Genomic DNA, 22,950 nt, shown 5'->3' on the forward strand with positions numbered 1-22,950 from the left:
TTGCTTTACAAAGATAAGGCCGGTGTGGTCTATAAAAATGTAAGGGCTCTTAAAAGGCGAAAAGTAGATCTCAACAGTTATTTTACTACCAAACAACATGGGATCAGTGCTTCAGTGTGAAAATGCTGATTGTGAAATCTGTGAACACACTATTGCAGAAGAAAAATATCATGAAATTAAGTTAAGAAAGCTAATAATTTCTCGTTTATCATGTCAGTTTTAGAGACTCTACTATATTGGAAAATATATTTCCTAAGGTTCTATTGAAGAGGATTTAATATATTTCTTGGTTTGTTAAGCCAGCCTACACTAATGCAAGGTTTTACAGATCCATTAGGGGTTTGGAAGAGAAAGACGGACAGAGGACCCAGATGCTTTGACGAGAGACGCGGGAATTGACATTTTGATATGTCGCATTACGTGAAATGATTTGTCAATTGGACAACAGAGTTGTCTCTTTTATTTGCACACTCAAACAGCAGCAGAAAAACAACCTTCCGTTTTATTCTCATGAGATTTATTGTTTTTTAATAATGCCACTTTTCAGAAGTATAGTCATGTGCTCACTTAGACAGGCTGACAAAGTGAAAACTTGTACGTGATGCAAAGTACCCTTTGGGCCATAGATTAAGACATAGATAGTGCAGTGACAAGTCAAGTCAAACGCCCGCAGCAGACAACAAATCCCAACCTCCCCTTCCCATGATCTGGCTCCCATTTTGCACCATAGAACCCACAGTGGATATCTGGGCAAAACATAGAACACAGATGGCTACCGACTGACATGAAAAGTAAATTTTATTAAACATGTTTACATACATGAGTTGGAAGTTCATTTAAAAGCACAGGGGAGTGTTAAGACAAGTGGTCAAAATAGAAAGATACTACCCAATTATAGTTGAATTGTTGGCCACTAAGACAGAACGGAATCTAGTAGGAGTGCACCAATGCTTCAGTTCTTCCTGCTCAGCATGGTGAGTAGTGGTCAGTCTGTGCCCTGTGGAATGATGGGCAGGTAATTCTGGCATGTGTAAATAATGATAAAGAATTCACTTGGTGCAGGCAGTATGTCTATGGATTAAAACCTAGTGTGTACACAGTGTCTACATGTGTTACAGCCCCACAGTAGGAATCTACACCAAAATATTTATTAGAAGGAATTTGGTCCATACTACATCACGTTTTCCAGAGGGTAAAAAATAAAGTCCATCTATAGACATTTCACCCCAGGCTCACAGATCGAGTGTGGCGGAAACCTGCAAAATGTCTATAACAAAAATGGATGGCTTAGATTTCTTGGTTATTTCAGTATAGTAATTAACGAGCAAACTGTACAAGTACATGCAACATACAAGCGGGCCTATGTGGAACTAACATACATTATTAAATAACCTTTTGTTTCTTTTCTTTTTCATTTTTTATTTTATTTTATTTTTTTACAAAATGTGCATGCAGCGTTGAACAGTTCCAAGTCATGCTGCTCTATCTGTGTAGTCACAAAAGTTGAATGACTCATAAAATGAGAAGAACATGTCAATGCACCTGCAGCGTCTGCAGTATGGAACACACACACAGAATGCCACAAGGGAAAGTCAAGGCCAAGAAAAACTTGAAGAAAATGCACATTGAAATTTGACTTTGTTTCATCTCCCCCCCAAAAAAAGTAAGATACTTTGCATTAAAAACAAAAACAAAAACGAGCTTTGTGCTTGCATCGATCTCAAAGAAATGTAAACTAAAATTTGATAAAAACATTAGTTTAGTGCAGAATAGTTCAACTGGAATTTCCAGTGAAATACTGAACAGCTCATACTATGCTCTTTCTGGGTGGACGAGTGTGTCTGCACTGAGGCACAGCCGAGAAGCCCGGGCATTGCCGAGAGTGTCTTAGGCCCAAATCCATTTTAATCACCATTTGGGGAAGTCAAGTGTGGTTTATACACATGAGTATATACTTTTTCCCTTTATATCGGGAAGAAAAAGGCATTACAAGGAGAGTTTCCAAGGTACGATTATGCAGTTAATTTTGTTCCCAGCATTAGTTGCAGATTGACTTCTTTAAAAGTCTTCCATGCAGAACAATGGAAAAGAAAGTAAATTTTTAGAACGCAAACAGATGTGCTCTCCGTTAAACATGGTGATTCAGGGACTATTTTTTTGGAAGATTTCTGGGTTTCCACACATCAGACTGAAGAATTATAGCAGGGAAACCAGTGGAGCCCTTCGGGGCCTCGCCTTGTCCAGCTGTTGAACGTGTAGGGGAGATGCTACAGAGGCTGCTTCAGCCCTTTTTGTGGCGAGTTTGGAAAAAGAAAGGAAGGGTCTCTGTAAGCATCACGAGGCCAGTCATGACAGAGCCAAAAACAAGGGTAAATAACAAACTCAGTGAGAAACAAAACAAAACAAATCCAAAAGCAACAAATAACACACACAGAAACAAAACACAAAAGAACAAACTCGTCGAACACCAGGGAAATAACACTGCTCGTGGTCTGTGTAAAAACGTGTAAAATACAACTTATCAGAGTGAGAGTTTCCAGTTTGTTCAATTTGGGGTGCGTGCGTGTGGGCGTGTGTGTGTGTGTGCGTGTGCGTGTGCATGTGCGTGTGTGTGCGTGTGTGTGTGTAAATTTGAAGTTTCTTCTTTTTCTATTAGAAGCATCAGTGGTTCTCACTAGCTTGTTGGCTCTTATCGTAATCTGATACACTGCCTTGTTCTGTCATATGAAGCCAGATTTGAAACAACAGTTGGGACACATTATTGAAAACTACTACAGGCAAAGCACAAGTTGATTGTCTGTCTCCAACAATGCTTTTGATCATGAAATATCTGGTTCCGATTATTATCCTGAAAGATAGAGATTTATTGGAATGACTCTAGTATGAGTTCACTACGATCGAATGCAGGGAGGCCCAGTTGAACTTTCCAGAGATGATTGGGAAGCCCGGCGGGTTAGGGGAGTGAGTGTGGGATCCACCAACGATGACGGTGGGAATAATTTGTACCATCCGATTACCATACTGGACAGATCAAGTTCTTCCAATAAGATTTGGGCCACACCCATAAAGCATTTATGGTCCATTCTTCCATAGTCTCCCCAGACAATCACCTGCAGAGACAGAGAAAGGCAATAAACTTGAACTCCTCTCTAGAGTTGTACCTTAGGAGAGTTGAAAGCAAATATTCTATAAAGGTGGGCCAGTGAGCTAAGGAGAGGAAATGAATATAACCAACACCACGGAGGAAAACTAGGTAAGAAGATGCTAACATGAAGGTGCTCAAAAAGACACTTCACAATATGTTCTAGATTCGATGGAAGGCAGGTAATGTTTTCCTAGTCAATGAGGGGTAATACATACATAAACTATGTTAAAGAAATACATATACAATTTCATTTACATATAAATTCAACACTTTCTTTAGTAACCACTATCTAATAAGCAATGCACCTGACATTCAGCCAGTCCTGAATATTTGCTGGCCCCTGAACACTTCTGTTTTCCTTTCCTTTCTTCCTCATTGTGTCTCATGTCTGTAGATAATAATGCTCAATAAACTATTACTGGCATCATTTGCCTTGATATCTATCATCATCTACATCTAGCTATCAAGATGAGGCAAGGGGTGACAAATAGGGCAAAAGTAGAGGAGAGGATAGAGAGAAGGAAGAAAAGAAGGAAGAGAAAGAAGAAAGTTTATTTTATTAAATTCCATTAAACCCATATATATTTTAATAATATACATTATTTTCACAGTAAACAGCAACTTGCTATTTTTTCTACTGGAGAATGTTATACCACATTTCTCCATACTGAACTTGAGTCTCTTCCTATTTGATCACCTCTTTGGTGTCTACATGGATAATGTGGATTTTCAATGTAAAAAGTCACATGAGCTATTACTCACCTGAAGAACTTTCCCCTGCGGACTTTCATCAAACAACAGGGACTGTTGATACAAAGGATCAAGGGTTTTCCGTGCAATTCTTGTCTTCTTCTTGGCTATGCAGGCCCCGTTTTCCAAAAGATACACCTTGACATATGGAGCTAAACAAAAGTAATATTAATGTATGAGAAGTTAATCCTTTAAGTTAAATGGATTATATTAGAAAATGCCTTACTAGAGATTTAGAGATGCTTACGGAAAGTTTTCCATTGACTATTTAAATCTTTTACAATTTAAAGTGCTTCAGAAATTCTACTCCTTCACTCCCATATGCTATCACTACAGCCATTTTCATAATTTCTAATAAATGTATGCAAGTTACCTTAAGACTTTGACTTACTTGGGGTACAGCTGGAATTACAATTCAGGTTTATATCTTAAAGCTCATTGTTTCCTTGTATTACAACAAAACTTTTTCCTTTTGCATTTGTAAATGTACCAAAAAACTAATTGACGTAAGCTAAGAAACAATCATAACTAAACTTTTCCTAATATGACAATATTATTCCTAATACTTTCTGACAGAATAATTGTGCAAAGATTCATTTCTATAGCCTCAAAGAACACAGAAAGCTGCCTTTTTAATCAATCAGATGATAAAAAAAATGGAGAATATAATGCAGCAGGTGTTTGAGTTTTTTTGCCCGTGTGAGAGTTTCTGGTCCAAACTTCTTCCCTTACCAGGTGTAGATTTGGAGCCAGGTTTTTGCGTGAGGCTTCGTGCTCTGATCACTTCAACTTCTAATTGGCCCTTTTTATCCTCCATTCCAATCTGTATATCGCCTGCAAGTGGAAGGGAAGCAAAAGTGTCAGCTTCTTTGAAGGTATGGTCAGTTAAAAAAATAGAGCTTCGTAACAGGCTCCAAATTAGGGTCTTTTTGATCTTGATAAAAACAAAGATTTAGAACCCCCCAATCCTGCCCTTCTCTCCCTACCTCCAAGTCAGGTTTCAAAATATTTCTCTTAATTTTTCTGGTACTAATCCATTTAAGAGAGTCCCAGATTAGGTTATAAATTCCTTAGCAACAGTAATACGGAGGTATTTAAGTGATTCTTGTACTCTAATAAGATTTCTTATCCTTTATGTCATTTAGTATATAATACTTCTTAATAAAAAGCATAATCTATCTATATTTCCATTTAGAGAAATCACCATTATTGTTTTGGTGAACATCCTAGCAATCTCATAAGTACTTTTCTCTCTTCCTCCCCTCCTCCCCTCCTTCCTTCTTACTTATCTATCTAGCTATTATGATCAGACATCCTCAGTTTATTGGCTGTATGGGCCACTAAATAGGCATGTCATTAACTATTTAACCAAATATAGGCTATCTACATTGTTGCCATTATAATGAATAGCTTTAAAAAGAATTTTTGCATACGTTGTCAATATTCCTTGATCATAAATTCTCAGATTTTTAAATTACTGGGTCTAATTGAATGGGCATTCAAAATTCCATGCATATTGCCAAATATCAGTCAGAAAGGCTGTGCCAGTTTGTACTATCACCAGCAGTATTATACCCCACTAATAGTGGTATTAACAATATGTCTAATTTTTGCTAACCTGATGGTTAAAAAGTTGTAATTTGCATTTTCTTGATTATTAGTAAGGCTGAACATATTTCTAAGTAATTTCAACTTGTATTCCTTCTTTTATGTCTTGCTTGTCATATGCTTTACCCATTTTTAATAAGATGTTCTTCTTATTCTGATGGAGATAATACTTTAGCTCTGAAAATGTTAAATGTAATTATTTTGAAGTTATTTTTAGTTAGTTGAGTTATCTCCATTTTTCAGTTGTGAGTTCAGGTTGCCAGGTCAGTTGTTCATTAGTTTTGTCTCTGTTTTAGATCTCAGCTCTTGGAGATCTCCTGGTCTTTTCTGGTTTGGTTTTAACCACATATAGACAGTTTAATGAGTCAAAATGTTCTATAAAACGTCTGTTTTGTTTTGTTAAAACATATTTTTATTTATTTCAGAGAGAAATGGAGAAGAGAGAGAGAGAGAGAGAGAGAGAGAGAGAGAGAGAGACATCAATGATGAGAGAGAATCATTGATCGGCTGCCTCCTGCACACCCCACACTGGGGATTGGGCCCACATGTGCCCTGACTGGGAATCAAACCATGACCTTCTGTATCACAGATCCACACTCAATCACTGAGCCTCGCTGGCTGGGCTATAAGACGATTTTTATTAGTATAAAAGATTCCCATTCTCTCTGTCAACTTCGTGCCTTCCAAGGGTCAGTGCTTTCATAAGTCTCAATATTTTCATCTGATCTGTTTTTCATTTTTTGGCATTTGCCTCCATATCTCTAAATATTATACTTATAAGATATCATGCTAGTTTTTCAATTTTAGATATCATTATTGACTTCTAATTTCATTCTCTCTCACTTCTTTCCTATTCCCACCACATACTAGATACATTCGGTCATCCCATTTTCCAGTATTAATATTTATATTACTATGATTATGTAACATTGTTTATAACTGAGTGAACTGGAATACTATGATTGTTACTTCTCATTTCTTGGACAGCTCTTCCCCTTCCCTGCACTTAATAAGTATCTTTTTAGAAAGCATTTGCTTACATTTTTATGTACACATCACTAATTCAACCCCACACACTCTCCTGAGTTGTTTACCTCTTCCATAAAATCAAATACATTAGGTATTCTATAGATTTTAATCTTATGTAGTCTGACATGATACAATTTGAACAAATTGCTTTGAAGCTTACTACAGCTGTTATCTTTAGATTTTCCTTCACTACCAACCATTTATCTCTGTGTTGAAACATTTATTTACTGGATCTCATCTTCTCATTTTAGTTCACAATTTTTAAAATTCACTTCATTCATTTCATGGAAGTATATCCTCCAATAGTTCTCTGTGCAATTTTGGGTATGAGAAAAATGTTTGGAGACCTTTACTGTCCTGAGTTTTTATTTAGCCTTAAACTTAAACTTACTTGAAAACGTGGCTGGCTATAGTACTCTATGCTGGAAATCAATTGCTACTCAGAATTTTGAAGATAATGCTCAGTAGACTTCTAGCTCCCAGTGTTATTGTTAAAGAGTCCAATGAAAATATGATTTTGATAGTTTTGCATAGACTTATCCTCTTTGGAAGATTTTCTACTGGAGGATTTTCTGTTAATTTCTGGTGTTGTGAAATTCTATGATGATGTGCCTCTGCATCGACCTATTTTCAAGCATTTTGTTGAGTGCTACATGGGTCCTTTCAAGCTGGGATCTCATGTCCTTCAGGAAATAGCTATGGCACATGCTACATATAATTTTCTCCATTCATTATCTTTCTTTTAACTTCATTTAAGGTGTATTAGCTAGTAGACATTTTCAATTTATCTGGCTTTGATTTGATCCTTTGGAAATTATTTCCACACCAAGATTTTAGAAACATGACATTAGTTTTCTAGTATCTTTTCCCACTCCTTGTCTCTCTTTACATTTGAGTCTAAAATATTACTATTTTTTTTAAGTTTTGGAAGTAGGAAGGCAATTTACTTTTACATAATGAAACTTTTATGCTAACATTCTTTACTGAATAATCCATCATTTTTTCCCCATGCTGTGAAATGCTACCCTTTATCCTACATTTGAATCTACTGTAGACTCTCTATTTTGACAGGGGTTTCTGATAATTCAAAGATGTAGGATTATCTTTATTCATTTTGCATAATGTCTCCAGTTAGAAAAATGCATTAGAAATTAGAATAGTCATTTGAAACCAGCAACACCCTAGCTGAAATGTTACTTTTCACTTGCATTACAATTATGTTACTTTAAATGACCTTGTCAACCATGAAATATCACTTTTTCTGTAGAAAAATTAATTGATTCTTACCCATTGCAGGGGTGGCGAGGGTTTGGCGGCCAACAAGCTGGGCTGGTCCCAGCCCATCGAGAAAATCACTAAATTGACTGTCTGCTCCTAGTCTCACTCCAGGAAATATTAAGCTATTAGCAAAAGTACAAAAATCAAAACATTAGCTCTCCTAGAATTTTTTTCATAGTTTCCATTATACTACTAATTCTGATCATGAATCATAAACACTGCTTAGACAATCGGCTTACTTATTGATTGCATCGCCTCTGCACTGAGCAAGCATATGAGTGAGAGTCATCATTGATTGAGAAAAGACCTAAACTCTCAAATTAAGAGCAGATGTGGTAGTCAAGAGAGCTCTGTTATAGTTTTTAATATATTACATTTTCTGGACACCTACAAATAAAATTCCTTACCTAAATACTAGTATATCACTGACATAAAATATAAGATGCACATTTTTATATCATGAACTTTACATAAATAATGGCTCATAAACATTGTGTAATATTAATGCTAAAATTAAAAAAAATACCTAATGATTTCTTAAATATTATAGCATAATACACACATTCTTATTTACAAATAAAAATGTTTAATTTATTCATTTTGAGTGCATTGCATTTCTATATTATCTGAGGTTTTTATTTAGTTCAAATGGCAATGGATTGATTAAAATATGTCTGTTTCTTACTACAGCATGACTGCCTGAATTTCCTGGGCTGTGAGCTCCAGCAGAGCAGTGATTATGCTCTTCTTGTTTATTGATGTATCCTGGGTAACAAGAACCAGGCTTGTTAGGTGGCTGGACTGCAATAAGCATTTTTAAAATAAACAGATGTCCATAGGGATTTATTGCTTCCAATGTGCTTCCACAGATACCATTTCTTCACAACCAAGGGAATTAGAAGGGTACATATTATCATCCATCCAGAGACTATGAAAATAAATTTTTGAGAGGCTAAGGGGCTTATCCATGATGCATGTAAATATTATTTGATCTGTTAATTTTTATATAAAAATAATGTCTCCAGTCTTGCATTTGGATATTGCTTTATAACACTTCACATATTGGTGTTTTGTCAGCAAGTTTATCCCCATAAATTTCACTCCTGCTGATTTTTTGGTCTTAGCTATATCTTGCTGATAGCATGCATCCCAATAATTTGATCAAATAAATAAACTTATAAGTTTTAGGAATGGGAAAGCATATCGCAAATATGAACTTGGCATACTTTTATTTCATTTTCTGAACAAAATAGAAAAATTCCAGTAAAATACAATAAAATATTAATATTAGGATTGGTAAATGAGTTATTTAAATGGTAATAAATGAATAACTATAAAAATATTTACATGGTTAATCCCCAAATAACCCACTGAAGGATAATAATTACTAATTTGTAAGATCTGTCACCTCAGTAAAAATTCAGTTTTATCAGAAAAATTCTCAAGCATAGGAAAATGAAATAGTAAGCAACAACAACAAGAAATAAATTCTAGTTATATTTTTTCAAAATTAATTAATTTTGGAATTAACTAAAACTCTTTAGTAAAAAAATAACAAGGAAGATAGATCCTGGGCTTTTATCTTAATGGAAAAATGAGTTAGTGATGCTTTAAAAACATGAAAATATAAGTTGCTGTTATGAGATTGTTAAACTTACAACTTAGAACCCTAAATAGTTTGGAGAAATGTAAGAATATAAAAATTATTTCCTCGGTTATTTTTTCTTTTTCTTTTCCTGATTTTTCTTTTTTATTGATTTTATTGGGGTGACACTGGTTAATAAAATTACATAGGTTTCAGGTGTAGAGTTGTACAACACATAATCTGTACACTGTACTGTGTGTTCACTACTCCAAGTCTCCTTCCATCACCAATTATTCCCCTTATATCCTCTTCTACCGCTCCCTCCATTCCGCTTTCCCTCTGATAATCACCATACTGTTGTCTGTGTCTATGAGGTTTTTTTTGTTTTGTTTATTTTTGCTTAATTCCTTCAGGTTTTTCACCCAGCTCCACAACCCGCCTCCTCTCGGACAGCTGCCAGTCTGTTCCTCACTTCTAAATTTTAATTCAGATTTTGGTAACCGGGCCAGACAATGAGTTTCCTATATGAAAGAATCCATTAAAGGTGACATTTCTACAATAAACATCCATGAGTGGACTATTCTGAACTTTCCTGAATGATAGAAATCAGTTTATAGTAACCCAACATTGCATCATTCCTTTGAAGGTTCTGAATGACCAGGTCGGTGCAGAGGTATGTCTGTGTGTATGTATCACAAGGTCAGGTATTTTTAAATAGATGACTGACCAGCTAGTGAAATGAAGCAGCTCACAGTAACCCTTGGTGGCTGTGTTATTTCTCCTATGACTACATGTCCACGGTTCTAAAGCCACGCAGATGAGGCCGACGTCACTTACTTTCCCTCGGAGCTGTAACTGTTGATGCTGCCATCAGTAGACTCTCGACTTGGCTGTCTTACCATCTTCCTCATTTCGGCTGCCATGCCCGTTTCTGTGCTTCTCTGTATGGTGCTTTTTAACTTCTTGTGGCCCGACTCTGGCAGGAGAGAGCGAAAGAAACTCTAAGTTTGGTTTAGGCAGTTTCCCGAATATTGACTCTGCAAATACAATAGTTCATTATGCGCATAGTTAGAAGTTAAACTCAGAAAAATAGTGTCTAACAGAATCATCTGATTGATTAAATCTTTTTGCCAAAGTGTGCTTTGGCCAAGAGGGGTGGCACCATGGCTCCGGTTTCAGGGACTGCCTGAATCTCAACGAGCCAAAATGAACTCAATTGTTTTATTGCTGCCGAAGTTGTGAACTTCAATGAAAAAATGGATTTGGCACCGAACTGCTATGTGGAAAGAGAATGCTGAACAACCTAATCTGGAATGCTCCAATGTGTGGGAACCGTCCTAAATGAGGGGCCTTGTCCTTTAAAGGAGAAGAGGCACTTGGAAGAAAGCATGGAAAATGCCGCCGTTTGGGTACTGCCACACAGCAGCAGTCCTCGCAGAGAAACTTCAGTATTTCATCTGATGATTTTCACAACACTTTAACAAACACAATCTCATTTAAGATGGCATGTATGTTGCTTATGCAGGTTGAATAGGCATTATCTTAATTCCAAGGTTTCAAAGTTATCTTATGGCCCTTGGACTTTAGAGCAATATCCTTGAGCCCATTGGAAATGTATTAACCAACATTCTATTTTCAGCATGGAAGTTCTAAAACATTTATTTGATTAGGGCAATATCAAAAGGTTAGATAAACTATTAGATCTTTAACACCTGCCATGCCTTTTTCATCTACACATCCTATAAGCATTTATGGGTTTATTTCAATTTTTCTAAAGTATCATTTAATAGTCATTAATAATACATGAAAAATGCTCTATATACATAGATACATACAGAAACTACCTACATATGAATATACACATAAACTTTTCAATCTTCATAAAACTTCTGTGAAGCAGGTACCTAAAAACTGTTAAATAAGCCATATGAAAGATTGCATGTTTTCCTCTGATTTGCACCCCTTTTGTAAATTGTCTAATAAAAGATATCATTGGTTATGTGATATGGACTCAATATGAAATATTCTCTTCAGGAGAGTCATGGTGATCCCTTAAGAACACAACTGTGATTATGATACTTCCTGGCGCAAGATCTTGTGATGATTTATCATCGAAATTAAAACCCAAAATTGTTTTCATTGCCTACAGAATGCTAGCTAGGACCTGGCTACATCTCAGATCTCACCCTCATCCCATGTGCACACTGCTGTCTAGTCACACTTCCTTCCTTGAATTTCTCATCCACTCCAAGCATGTGTCTCAGGCCCAGTTTCCTTACTGGCCGCCCCTGCTGACATTTTTCGCCTTGCTCCCTCATCTTATTTGGTTCTCTGTTTCAGTCCTCATCAATCTTTATCCTCTTGCCATGCTTCATATTTCTTCAGAGCATTGCTCCATCTTCCATTAAACCTCAATTTGTTTGTTTCTCCAAATAGAACTTATTTCTATGAGAGAGAGACATGTGAATATTGCTGACTGTTATCCCTAGTATGGAGAACAGTGGGATAAACTTGGTAACAGGATGATACCACAATCCTAATGTGCAATTTTCTCATTCCATTTAATATAATCACAATATAATACAAACACATCCATGTTTATTGTTTTTAGTGATTGCACTGTTCCATCCGATGGCTATGTGGTATCATACTTAAACCATCTCTTTCTTGATGAGCATTCTCAGTTGTTAGAGTTTTTATAGAATACATTTCTAGACATTGAAAAGCTGGTCAAAGTGTAGGGATCTGTTTAATCTTAATAATTATTTCTAAATTGTCATTTAGAAACATTGCAGCAATTTGCACCCCTGCCAACATTTATGCAGATGTACCCATTTATCCAGCGAAGGCATAGGACTTTTCTACATTTTCCCTTTCTGGCGTTTGTCTTGTCCATTGACTTGTTATTGTAGAATGTGTACACATACCAAAGGCAGGGACTTCATTTACGGCCATTCTGAGTGCTGTATAGTTTTGGTATAAGTATATTTATCTAAATACTGTGCCTCCTTCTTAGATGTAGGTCCTTTATGAAGTCGCTGTGATAGAGCAACAAACATGTCCTTCATGCACACACATTGGCCACATCCCACCTGACGGGGAGGGACAAGCCCCAAGGGTTTATTACCAATTGTGACAAAAGTTTCCAAGGCAGGATGAGGCAATACAGCTGGCAGAGGGGGAGGCAAATTCGTTGATAATCATGGCTAGAAAAAGTGTGGGCAAACTTAAAATCTAAATCCAAATGATAAGGTGATGTTGGAAACTGGAGGAGAAACAGTTAAGGGATCAGCATAAGGAGTTTCAGGTTAGAGAATACATTCCTTCAGATTTTCATCCATCCATCCATCCATCCATCCATCCATCCATCCATCCATCCAACCAACCAACAAATATTTATGAAGCCCCTAATGTGCGTCACACACTGTTCTAGGTGCTGGGAACATACTGATAAATAACAAATTTCCTGCTATCCTGGAGCTTACATTCCACTGTGTGTATTTCTTGTATGCACACAAGAAAGGGAATGAACAAATAAACAAACGATATCACTGGTAATACCTGCTGTGTAAAAAAAAGTTAGGCAGGAGAAGGGGGATAGAGAGTGACAGAGTAAGAGCAGCAATGGGTTTTTAAAAAAGGGGTCAGGGTCTCATTAAACATTGGGCAGGGGAGGAACCCCACAGAGGAACTGATCCTGGTAATTGCGGTGGGGAGGCTGCATGGTGGTCAGGAGGGGTTGTGGTTTTGTCAGAAGCCCACAGTCCTCCAGGTTTCTTCTGCAGTCTTTTCAATGTGGACGCTGGTCCTGTCCGCTCTGTGGACAGCTGGCAGTCCTGGGGATCGTGGAGGTAGGCTGTCAAGACCTGCTTTCTGTACATTTCCCAATACAGGTTTCACATGGTTGTCATTCATTACATATTTGTTTAATTAGTGAAAATAAAAAAAATTAAAAGAGAAGAGTCTGTTAATTTTTTTGCTTTTTAAAAAAGTTGGAATATCAAGTTTTCTTAAAGAAGGGTATATCAACAGGGCATCCCAAAATCCTAAGAGCAGTTTTAAACCTTAATAGCTTCCAAAATGTAAATGCTACACACTTTGAAAAGACATCACTTGAAAGGTTGGTTATTGACCTTCCTCTCATATTTACTTTTGTGAATCTGAATTACATATTTTAAATTTTAAAGTTTTTTTTTTTAGTTCTTCTGAAGATGGCAAACATAGACCAATTTAGCTCTTGCCTTATTTATGCTAATATTCAATGCAAAGAGCTTTGATGGACTGAACAATTTTATAAAGGTGCAGGTAAAAGCTGAATAAATAGTTCCAGCTATGAATCTGCCCCATTTAAATTCAAACGGCTCTAATATTATTCAGAAGAAAGGGCTGGGAGGAACACTGTTGAATAGGTGTAGAAACTAGAAATTTTGTGAAGCATAATTCATGCAACAAATATCTGTTCAGCACTTACACTGGGCCCAGTCTTTTCTAGATGCTGGTGATCTAGCAGTGAACACAACAGACAAGCACCCCTGCCCACATGGAGCTTACAAGCTAGTGAATATAATGACCTGCTTGCTCAACATCACAGTAGTTAGTAGCAGAAACTGCATTAGAAACCTGATTTTCTGAATCTTAGTCTTGTGATCACTCCATTATATCACAGTTTAGAAAAACACAAAATCTCATCTTACTTATTTTACAAATAGAACAATAGTTTAGCCACATGGTTATTTTCATGTATACGTCCTCATATGGGCTTATAAGTTCATTTGAAAACTTTGTTGAAAATCACATATATTCTCTGCAAGTACAAATGTATATAATCACTGTACCTATTTCTGCATATGCTGTAATTACAGCATAAATATGTTACATACATGTATTATTAATATCAATATAATGCATTAAACCATAAAATGTTAGCAAATACTATTATGCTTATTAACAGTAGCGCCATTCTTTAATAATTATTTGTATCCATTGAGGAATATTCACCTGATAAAGACATGAACTCTGCTATCAAATTATGAACATGAAACCTTTGACTTAAACTGCTGTCCTAAGTATTATACAAAGAATCAAAGGATTAGAAAACTAGTATATGTTAATATTCCATGTTCACAAACACATAAAATTTAGTACAATCCATAACATTTGGGGCAATATTTTACCCGGACTTAGAAAGAACAAACTTTCTCTCACTGAATATTCCAAAATGCCATATTTGCATATGTACTTATACTCTCTTTTCATATTTAGAGATGTGTGTTATATTTAGAAACACCCTGCTGACTTATTCACTCTGGAAATACTCCTTAAGCACCAACTACCTATAATCTAATAGACATCATTTTAGGGGTGGGAACTACAACAGTAATTATACAGGATAGCACATATAATAAACAACTAAAACAAATAACTTAACATAATAATTTTAGATCTTGGTAATCATCATGGAAGAAAATAAAGCAGAAGAGACTGTCTCAGTAGAGTGAGTTACTTTAGATCAGCTGGGCGTGGAAGGCCACATCTGAGAATGCAGAAAAGGATTCAGCCATGCAAAAAACTGAAGGAAGGATGGCCCAGACAGAAGGAGCAAGAATAGGACCCTGAGGAGTGACTGTCCTTCCTGGCTTTTCTGAGAAAGCGATGAGAGGGTGACATAGGTGGATGACGAGAAGATGGAGCCGAAGAGCTGAAGGACCTTGTGGTGCAGGACCAGCAGGGAAGCAGCCTGGATTTTGCACTGAGAGTGCTGGGAAGCCACAGGGGTGGGGGTGGGGGGCGGCGGTCATGATCCATCCAATCTATGATCTATGTTTTTGAAGGATCCCTGCAGTTACTGGGTGGAGAAGGAGTGTTAGGAACTAGAAGTGAAAGCAGGGGGAAGATTTGGAAAGTTACTTTCCTATCTAAGAAGAGATAAATAATGGCTTAGGTTAGGGAAGTAGCAGTGGAGATAAGGGAGGAGGGTGGGCATTGATTATATTTTGAAGAGGAGCTTATGGTACTTGCTCTATTCCATGTAGAGGTGGTTCCGGAAAAAAAAAAGAAGGAATCAGTAATTTTTAGGGTTTTACATAGGATAACTACTAGTAATTGAATGATAGTGCCAGTTACTGAAAAGGGAACTCATTGTGGGTGATGGAAACGATGAGTTCTCTTTAGGACATTTGAGGTGCTTCCTAAAAAGCCACGTGAAGAGTAAAGTAGAAAGAATTATCATGATTCAGAACCATGAGGTCAGTGCCAGAAACAGGTAGACAGAGAGACAGACAGGATATATTGGCATGCAGATTAAATTAAAAGCTGTGGTACTAAATATAATAGGGAGGAAGTATCCTATATAATAAAGAGGTAATATGCAAATTGACCATTACACCCTCACAAGATGGTTGCCTACGACCAGGCCGGCAGGGGGGTTAGTGAGGGACAACCAAACGACTGAACAGCAGGCTGCATGGGGTGACCAGGCCGGCGGGGGTGAGGGGGGGCGTGAAGGGCGACCAGGCCGGCAGGGGAGGCAGTTGGGGGTGACCAGGCCCACAGGGTGGGGTTCAGTTAGGGGGGACCAGGCCAGCAGAGGGGGACAGTTGGGGGCGACCAGGCTGGCAGGGGGTGCAGTAAGAAGCGACCAGGCCAGCGGGAGGGGCAGTGAGGGGTGACCAGGCCGGCAGGGGGGTGCAGTTGGGGGTGACTAGGCCAGCGGTGGGGGGGCAGTAAGGGGTGACCAGGCTGGTGGGGGGGGGCAGTGAGGGGCAACCAGGCTGGGAGGGGGGCAGTTTGGGGCAACCAGGCCAGCAGGGGGGCAGTAAGGGGTGACCAGGCTGGCGGGGGGGGGGCAGTTAGGAGCAACCAGGCTGGCAGGGAGGGGGCAGTTGGGGCAACCTGGCCAGCAGCAGGGGAGCAGTTAGGGGCAATCAGGCTGGCATGCAAAGGCAGTGAGGGGAGATCAGGCCGGTATGGGGGGACAGTTAGAGGTGATCAGGCAGGCAGGCAGGCAGGTGAGTGATTAGGAGCCAGCAGTCCAGGATTGTGAGAGGGATGTCCGACTGCCAGTTTAGGCCCAATCCCCGGGATCGGGCCTAAACCGGCAGTCGGACACCCCCCGAGAGTTCCCGATTGGAGAGGGTGCAGGCCGGGCTGAGGGGACCCCCCAACCCCCTGCCCGAATTTTGTGCACTGGGCCTCTAGTAGATAGAGATAAAAAGAGTAGACAGAATGGAGCCTAGGATTCCAGAAGACTGCTAAGAAGTCTACTAAGACCTTCTAAGGTACATGGAAGGACAGGTAAGTGTCATGGTGCAGAAATGAAAAGAATAAAGTGTTTCAAGAAGTAAAAAACAAATGTTGGTAACTACTTAGAATTTTAGTAAGGACCAGACATAGAAGTGGTGACATACTTGGCTCCATAGAGATCACTGATTTCAAGAGAAGTAGGTTCAGGGAAGTAGGGCTGGGAGCCTGAAAGCGATGGCCACTCAGAAGACAGAATGAGAGGTGAGTAAGCAGCGACAATGCCTATGACTATTTTGAAAAGGTTTGTTGTGATGGAGGGGCAGTATTTGGAAATTCACATAGGATTAGGGGAGGCTGTTTATTATTTTTAAGGTGTGTGATATTAGAGCTTGTTTCCATGCAGACAGCAATGATTAAATGCACAGGAAAAAACACCACATTTGTAGGTCTAATATTATTCATTGGAGAGGTAGATAATGTCCAAGAAATCATCGTTCAATCAAAGCAGCCCAATGAAGTGAATTCCATCAATGAACTGGAAAAATCAGTTTTAAAAAAATCACCTAGTTGATTCAACAATTTGGGTCCAAAAGATAAATGCAATAGTGTCTATTAACTCACAAAGAAAAACAATAGAGGAAGTTTGACCGTTTGGTTACCCTGAAACAACTGAGATCAGTGATACAAATTTTTTTATATGTAGAGTGATGAAATTCAGTTATTTTTACAAAGAAAAGTTGTGGTTAATATGAAATGTTTTGTTCATTCATTCCTTTACTTACCCATTGAACAAACTCTCTGGAGTGCTTTGGGCCCTGGACTGTAAATGTAAGTGTGGGAAGGAAACAGGCCCGGAGCCAACCATGTCATGGCTTAGTAGAAGAGACTAAGTGAAAGTTTAGTTGTGATTCAGTATGGCTCAATAGAGAGGATTTATTTATATGCATTTAGCTTTAGGTATTTATTTTATGTTAATTCAGTAATATCGAGAGAGGATGAGAAGGGAAGAGAGAGGGTGATTTAATCAGTGAGTGTGAGTTTGCGCTTGCTTTGCCACTAAATGAGCAGGGACCTGGCAAGATCAGGAGGTGAGAATGCAATTCTTCTCTTCCTTTGTTTCAGTTCCTAAAGACAAATCTGGTGTTTGTGATGATTTCTAAAATAGGCTGCCTAAAAACAGACCAACTACTTTATCTGGTGTTCCAACAAAGCTGCAGAAATATAGTCAAACTGATAGTATTAGACTTAGTGAGAGACTGTGCATTGGTATCCAAGGGACTTTCAAAGGGAATTTTAACTTCCAGATGGTGAAGGGGGGAATTTGTATTTCAGGCCAAGAGAGCAGCATGCTTAAGGGTCTAGAGATGATAAACAGCGCAGTCCCTTGAAGAGGTAAATACATTTCCAGAAAGACCAGAGTTCAATAAAGAGAGTGAGACCTGGCAGCGAAGGAAGTAAGCAAGGATCAGGCCTAAACCGGCAGTCGGACATCCCCCGAGGGGTCCCAGATTGGAGAGGGTACAGGCAGGGCTGAGGGACACTCCCCACCCCAGTGCACGAATTTCATGCACCAGGCCTCTAGTAGTTTAATATTCTGAAACAAGCTTGCATATATGAAGTTCCCAATTATGGTGTGGTGATGATCACACTGCACTGGTTGTTATGGGCAGAAATGAGAGTTTGAGATCACAAAGGAAATGGGTATAAGATTTTTTTTTCTATATTCTATAAAATAAAGTAGGTTCTTTGTGCTTCTCAGCACACTCCTTGAAACAACTTAGATGGCTTTTAATCAAAATGGGAATGATCTGCTTTGAAATATGAGCTAGGTGGCAATATGAAATTCTTCTGAGGAGATCCAACAGGCCAACTTAAAGAGACAAGCTGGGATTCTTGAGAGAAACTGAAACAGGCATTCAACTGATCTAGGAGAGACTTGTCATATATAAGTAGTCACCACTGACAGACAGCCCACACTGAAATGCAAAGCCACAGCATCAGGGTCTCTAAACAGTGGGTGCTGAGGGGCAACTGGGTAACTTCTGACTGGGGGATCTCAGGAAGCTTTAACCAGCAGCAGAGCAGGAATTTATTTATTGTTTCAGGCTCAGATTTTCCCAATCCACAGTGGAGAGGCAGAGGGCATGTGCGCATGTGTGTGTCTATATGGAGGGAGTGGGGCATACACTTAAAACAACTTACAAGATAATTACTGAAAGGCAGGAATAAATACTGTCCACATAAACACTACAAGGACAGAATAAAATGGGTTTGACTAGCTCTTAAAAGCAAACTTCACATAAAGAGGAACCTTTGATTCCCTCCCAACATTGGCCATGATTTCCTAACAAATTGGATGGGTATAAAGGGACTGTATGTAAAACAAAATTGGACAAATATCAAATTATAAAATGTGTTAATCAATACAGACATATTATATATAAGAACACATCCTAGATAATAATCCTACCTAATAATAGAGTAATATGCAAATTGACTGTACCTTCGCTATGCCCGAGCCACGCCCACCAGCCAATCAGGGCGAGTATGCAAATAAACCCAACCAAGATGGCTACAGCCACAGAGAGCAATGTTTCCCTGGTAACAAAGGCAGCCAAGCTTTCTGCAGGCCTAAGCCTCCACTAAGGCTACACAGTTTCAATTATAGAAGGTAAACAAATTCAAACAGAATGGCGGCTGCCACGGAGCTGGAGAGACCAGGCCAGGATTACCCATGGCAACAGAGAAAGCAAAGCTTTCCCCACACCCTGGCTAGGCCCAGGCCTCCACTTAAGGCTACAAAGTTTTAATTATAGAAGGTGAATTAACCCAAACAGAAATGGCTGCCGGTCATGAAGCATGCAGGAGGCTTGGCTCCGCTCCAGGCTACAAAGTTTCAATTGTAGAAGGTAAATAAATTCCAGATACCAGGGCCTCACTTGGGTCACCAGGGGGCGTGGCTGGCCTGCAAACCACCACAGGCCCCTTGCTCAGGCCGCACCACGCCCCAAGGGAACCCCCACCCTGATCAGGGACACCCTTCAGGGCAAACCAGCTGGCCCCCACTCGTGCACCAGGCCTCTATCCTATCTAATAAAAGAGTAATATGCAGATTGACCATCACTCCAACACACAATATGGCTTCCCTCATGTGGCCAAAGATCCTGCCCCCATGTGGACACAAGATGGCCACCACAAGATGGCCAGCAGGGGAGGGCAGTTGGGAGGCACCCGGCCTGCAAGGGAGGGCAATTGGAGGCAATCAACCCTGCAGGGGAGGGCATTTAGGGGTGACTGGGCCGGCAGAGGAGGGAAGTTGGGGGCAAACAGGCTGGCAAGGGAGCAGTTAGGCATCAATCAAGCTGGCAGTGGAGTGGTTAGGGGGTGATCAGGCTGGCAGGCAGAAGTGATTAGGGGCAATCAGGAAGGCAGGCAGGTGAGCAGTTGGTAGCCAGCAGTCCTGGATTGTGAGAGGGATGTCTGACTGCCCGTTCCCACTGGGATCGGGCCTAAACAGGCAGTCCGACATCCCTCGAGGGGTCCCAGATTGGAGAGGTTACAGGCTGGGCTGAGGGACATCCCCCCCTCAGTGCACGAATTTCATGCACAGGGCCTCTAGTCCTATATAATAAAAGGCTAATATGCAAATCGACCAAAGGGCAGAACGACTGGTCGCTATGATGCACACTGACCACCAGGGGGCAGATGCTCAATGCAGGAGCTGGCCCCTGGTGGTCAATGCACTCCCACAGGAGCGCTGCTCAGCCAGACGCTGCTCACGGCTGGCAAGCGCAGCAGCGATGGTGGAGCCTCTCCCGCCTCTGGGGTAGCACTAAGAATGTCCGATTGACGTGGGGAGCGGGCCTAAGACGTCAGATGGACATCCCCCAAGGGCTCCCATGGACTGCAAGAGAGTGCAGGCTGGGCTGAGGGACCCCCTTGAGTGCACGAATCTTATGCACCAGGCCTCTAAGGTGCTATGACAAGAACATCTCAGTACAGCCCTTAAACCTTCTGCTTGTGCTTTAAAGGGCCCTGCCCTGGTCCTCTTATGGCCTCAGTCTCTTCACATCTCATGTAACCTTCCCTTCCCCATGGATCAAGAGGATGTACTCACCTAGGTCTCATGCCCACCTGGACCCTTCATCTACCCTTCTGAACTAAGCCTCCAGATAGTAGAATTTCCTGCCCAAATGGCCCAAGTCCACATACAGAGCTGGCCCATGTGTCTTTCTGGGATCCAGCCTCGGAGGATAGATAGCAACACCAATATGCACACCCCGAAGTCCAAGGGGTATAGGCAGCCTTAAACATGTGTGCAAGGCCCCTTGAGGTGCAGGACAGAGCCAAAGGATGGGAATAGAAGGCGGTGAGCAGCAAATCTCCGTATGAAATGGGTAAGCCAAGTTCAAGCACAGAACTCTGATCGTCAGAATTCTAAATTGAAATGTGAACTCCTTGGTCATTAGAAAACCAAAAACATTTTATTTAGCATTTTGCTAGTTTGGTTTATAACTTTTAAATGACAATTAGTATGTGGGCTTTCATTTCTTGATCATGGACTTGTGAAAGCCTAGACTCTCTCATTTATTAAACTGTTTCATGCTTCACAATACCACAGATTCTTTACTTTGATCCTTTTGAAGAATTATCACTAGAAGAAATCTGTTGTGTGGTTTTGTATAGAGTTTGATCAGGATCTGAGAAACATGTGATACATTTGATGATAAAAACCCAAAGAAGTCCTATGTGAGTCACACAATTCTATTCTCTTTCCTGGAGTTTTTCCTCCCATCAGTTCAGGAAACTTGGGGTCCAAGAAGAACGGAGGGGATGTGTAGGAGTACAGTTCTACTGGGTATACATATCTCTGAAGACGTGATCCTTACTTCTCTGTGCCTCAGGCGGATGATCTGTACAATGGGACTATGGGGAATGCTAAGCCTCAAGACCCAGAAAGAATATTCCTCAAGAAAGCTAGGGAAGTGGGGGTGGAGTAGGGCAGCAGAGAAAGAGGATAAGAATAAGACAGGATGTGCTAGCACATGTTGTGTTGTCTGGTTTATGATCCTCACATATCTGGGTGTTTGTCTACATATTTTTAATAGAGAGTGAAAACATTATTTACTAAGATTTGATTTTAGCAAAGACTCCAACAAAAACTTCAGTACAGAGACCAGCCTTTTTAAAACTAAAAAATTTGAAATTATACTTTTTTTTTAAAAAATCACCAGAATTTTCAGAATGAGAAAGTAAATTCAGAGGTACTAACAGCTATCTATTTTCTCTTGGATTTATAAAATTAAAGGTAAGAAATATTGATGATCAGAAAGATATCTTTACTACTGGTAGTAGTAAAATAAAGAATCCAGTTTCCATTGTATCAATAGGACATTCAGGATTTTATTGGCAGATGGGATACTTTAATTCCACAGGCAACAGACACAAACACATGCACAGCAAATTCTAGAAAGTCAGCAGCAGGAAAATACAGCAGAGATCCCACGCAGGTGGTATCTCAGTTATAAAACAACCTCTACTCATCAGCCAGTCCTGCCCCAATCTTGCCCCACTGCCTCTAGAGACCTGCATACAACCATAGGAGATTCTGCATTATTGGAGAAGTAGAGTCAACTGTGAAAAAGTAAAATCTTCTCAAGGTGGCTGTACTCTCCCAAGATATTACCATCCAGGAATGTTTCACATCAGTTTGTTATATCATAACTAGTGGCCTGGTGTACGAAATTCGTGCATGGGGGGGGGGTGTCCCTCAGCCCGGCCTGCACCCTCTCCAATCTGGAACCCCTCGGTGGATGTCCGATTGCCGGTTTAGGCCCAAAACTGGCAGTCATACATCCCTCTTGCAATCCGGGACTGCTGGCTCCTAACCACTCACCTGCCTGCCTGCTGGATTGCCCCTAACAACTCTGCCTGCCGGCCTGCTTGCTGCCAACTGCACCCCCTGCTGGCCTTCTCGTCCCCAACTTCCTCCCCTTGCCAGCCTGATCGCCCCCAACTGCCCCCCTGCCGGCCTCCTTGCCCCCAACTGCCCCCCCGCTGACCTGATCGCGTCCAATTGCCCCCCCCCCGCCAGCCTGCTGCTGACCTGATCACGTCCAATTGCCCCCCCCCCCCGCCAGCCTGCTCACCCCCAACTGCAACTCCTGCCAGCCTGCTTGCCTCCAGCTGCCCCCCCCGCCAGCCTGCTTGCCCCCAACTGCCCCCCCCCCCCGCCAGCCTGCTCACCCCCAACTGCCCTCCCTCCTGGCCTGATTGCCCCTAACCATCTCTGCCTTGGCCCCGCCACCATGGC

At 40.3% G+C, this 22,950-nt stretch overlaps 1 protein-coding gene across 13 annotated transcripts in view; it reads right to left on the reverse strand.

The window, feature by feature from the left end:
* Window positions 1–601: 601 nt before the first annotated feature.
* Window positions 602–22,950, reverse strand: part of RIMS1 (regulating synaptic membrane exocytosis 1) — a gene marked incomplete at both ends in the record, with an annotated part of 410,367 nt that continues 388,018 nt past the window's right edge. For all 13 annotated transcript variants that reach the window (XM_079780191.1, XM_079780205.1, XM_079780201.1 and 10 more), the window contains 5 exons: window positions 602–3,110; window positions 3,908–4,047; window positions 4,628–4,729; window positions 7,820–7,932; window positions 10,233–10,371. In XM_079780191.1, the coding sequence (XP_079636317.1) occupies window positions 2,892–3,110; window positions 3,908–4,047; window positions 4,628–4,729; window positions 7,820–7,932; window positions 10,233–10,371 (713 nt within the window). The remainder of the gene's footprint in view (window positions 3,111–3,907; window positions 4,048–4,627; window positions 4,730–7,819; window positions 7,933–10,232; window positions 10,372–22,950) is intronic.

The sequence above is a fragment of the Cnephaeus nilssonii genome (genome assembly GCF_951640355.1).
Source record: "Cnephaeus nilssonii genome assembly, chromosome: 9".
Classification (NCBI taxonomy): Eukaryota; Metazoa; Chordata; class Mammalia; order Chiroptera; family Vespertilionidae; genus Cnephaeus; species Cnephaeus nilssonii.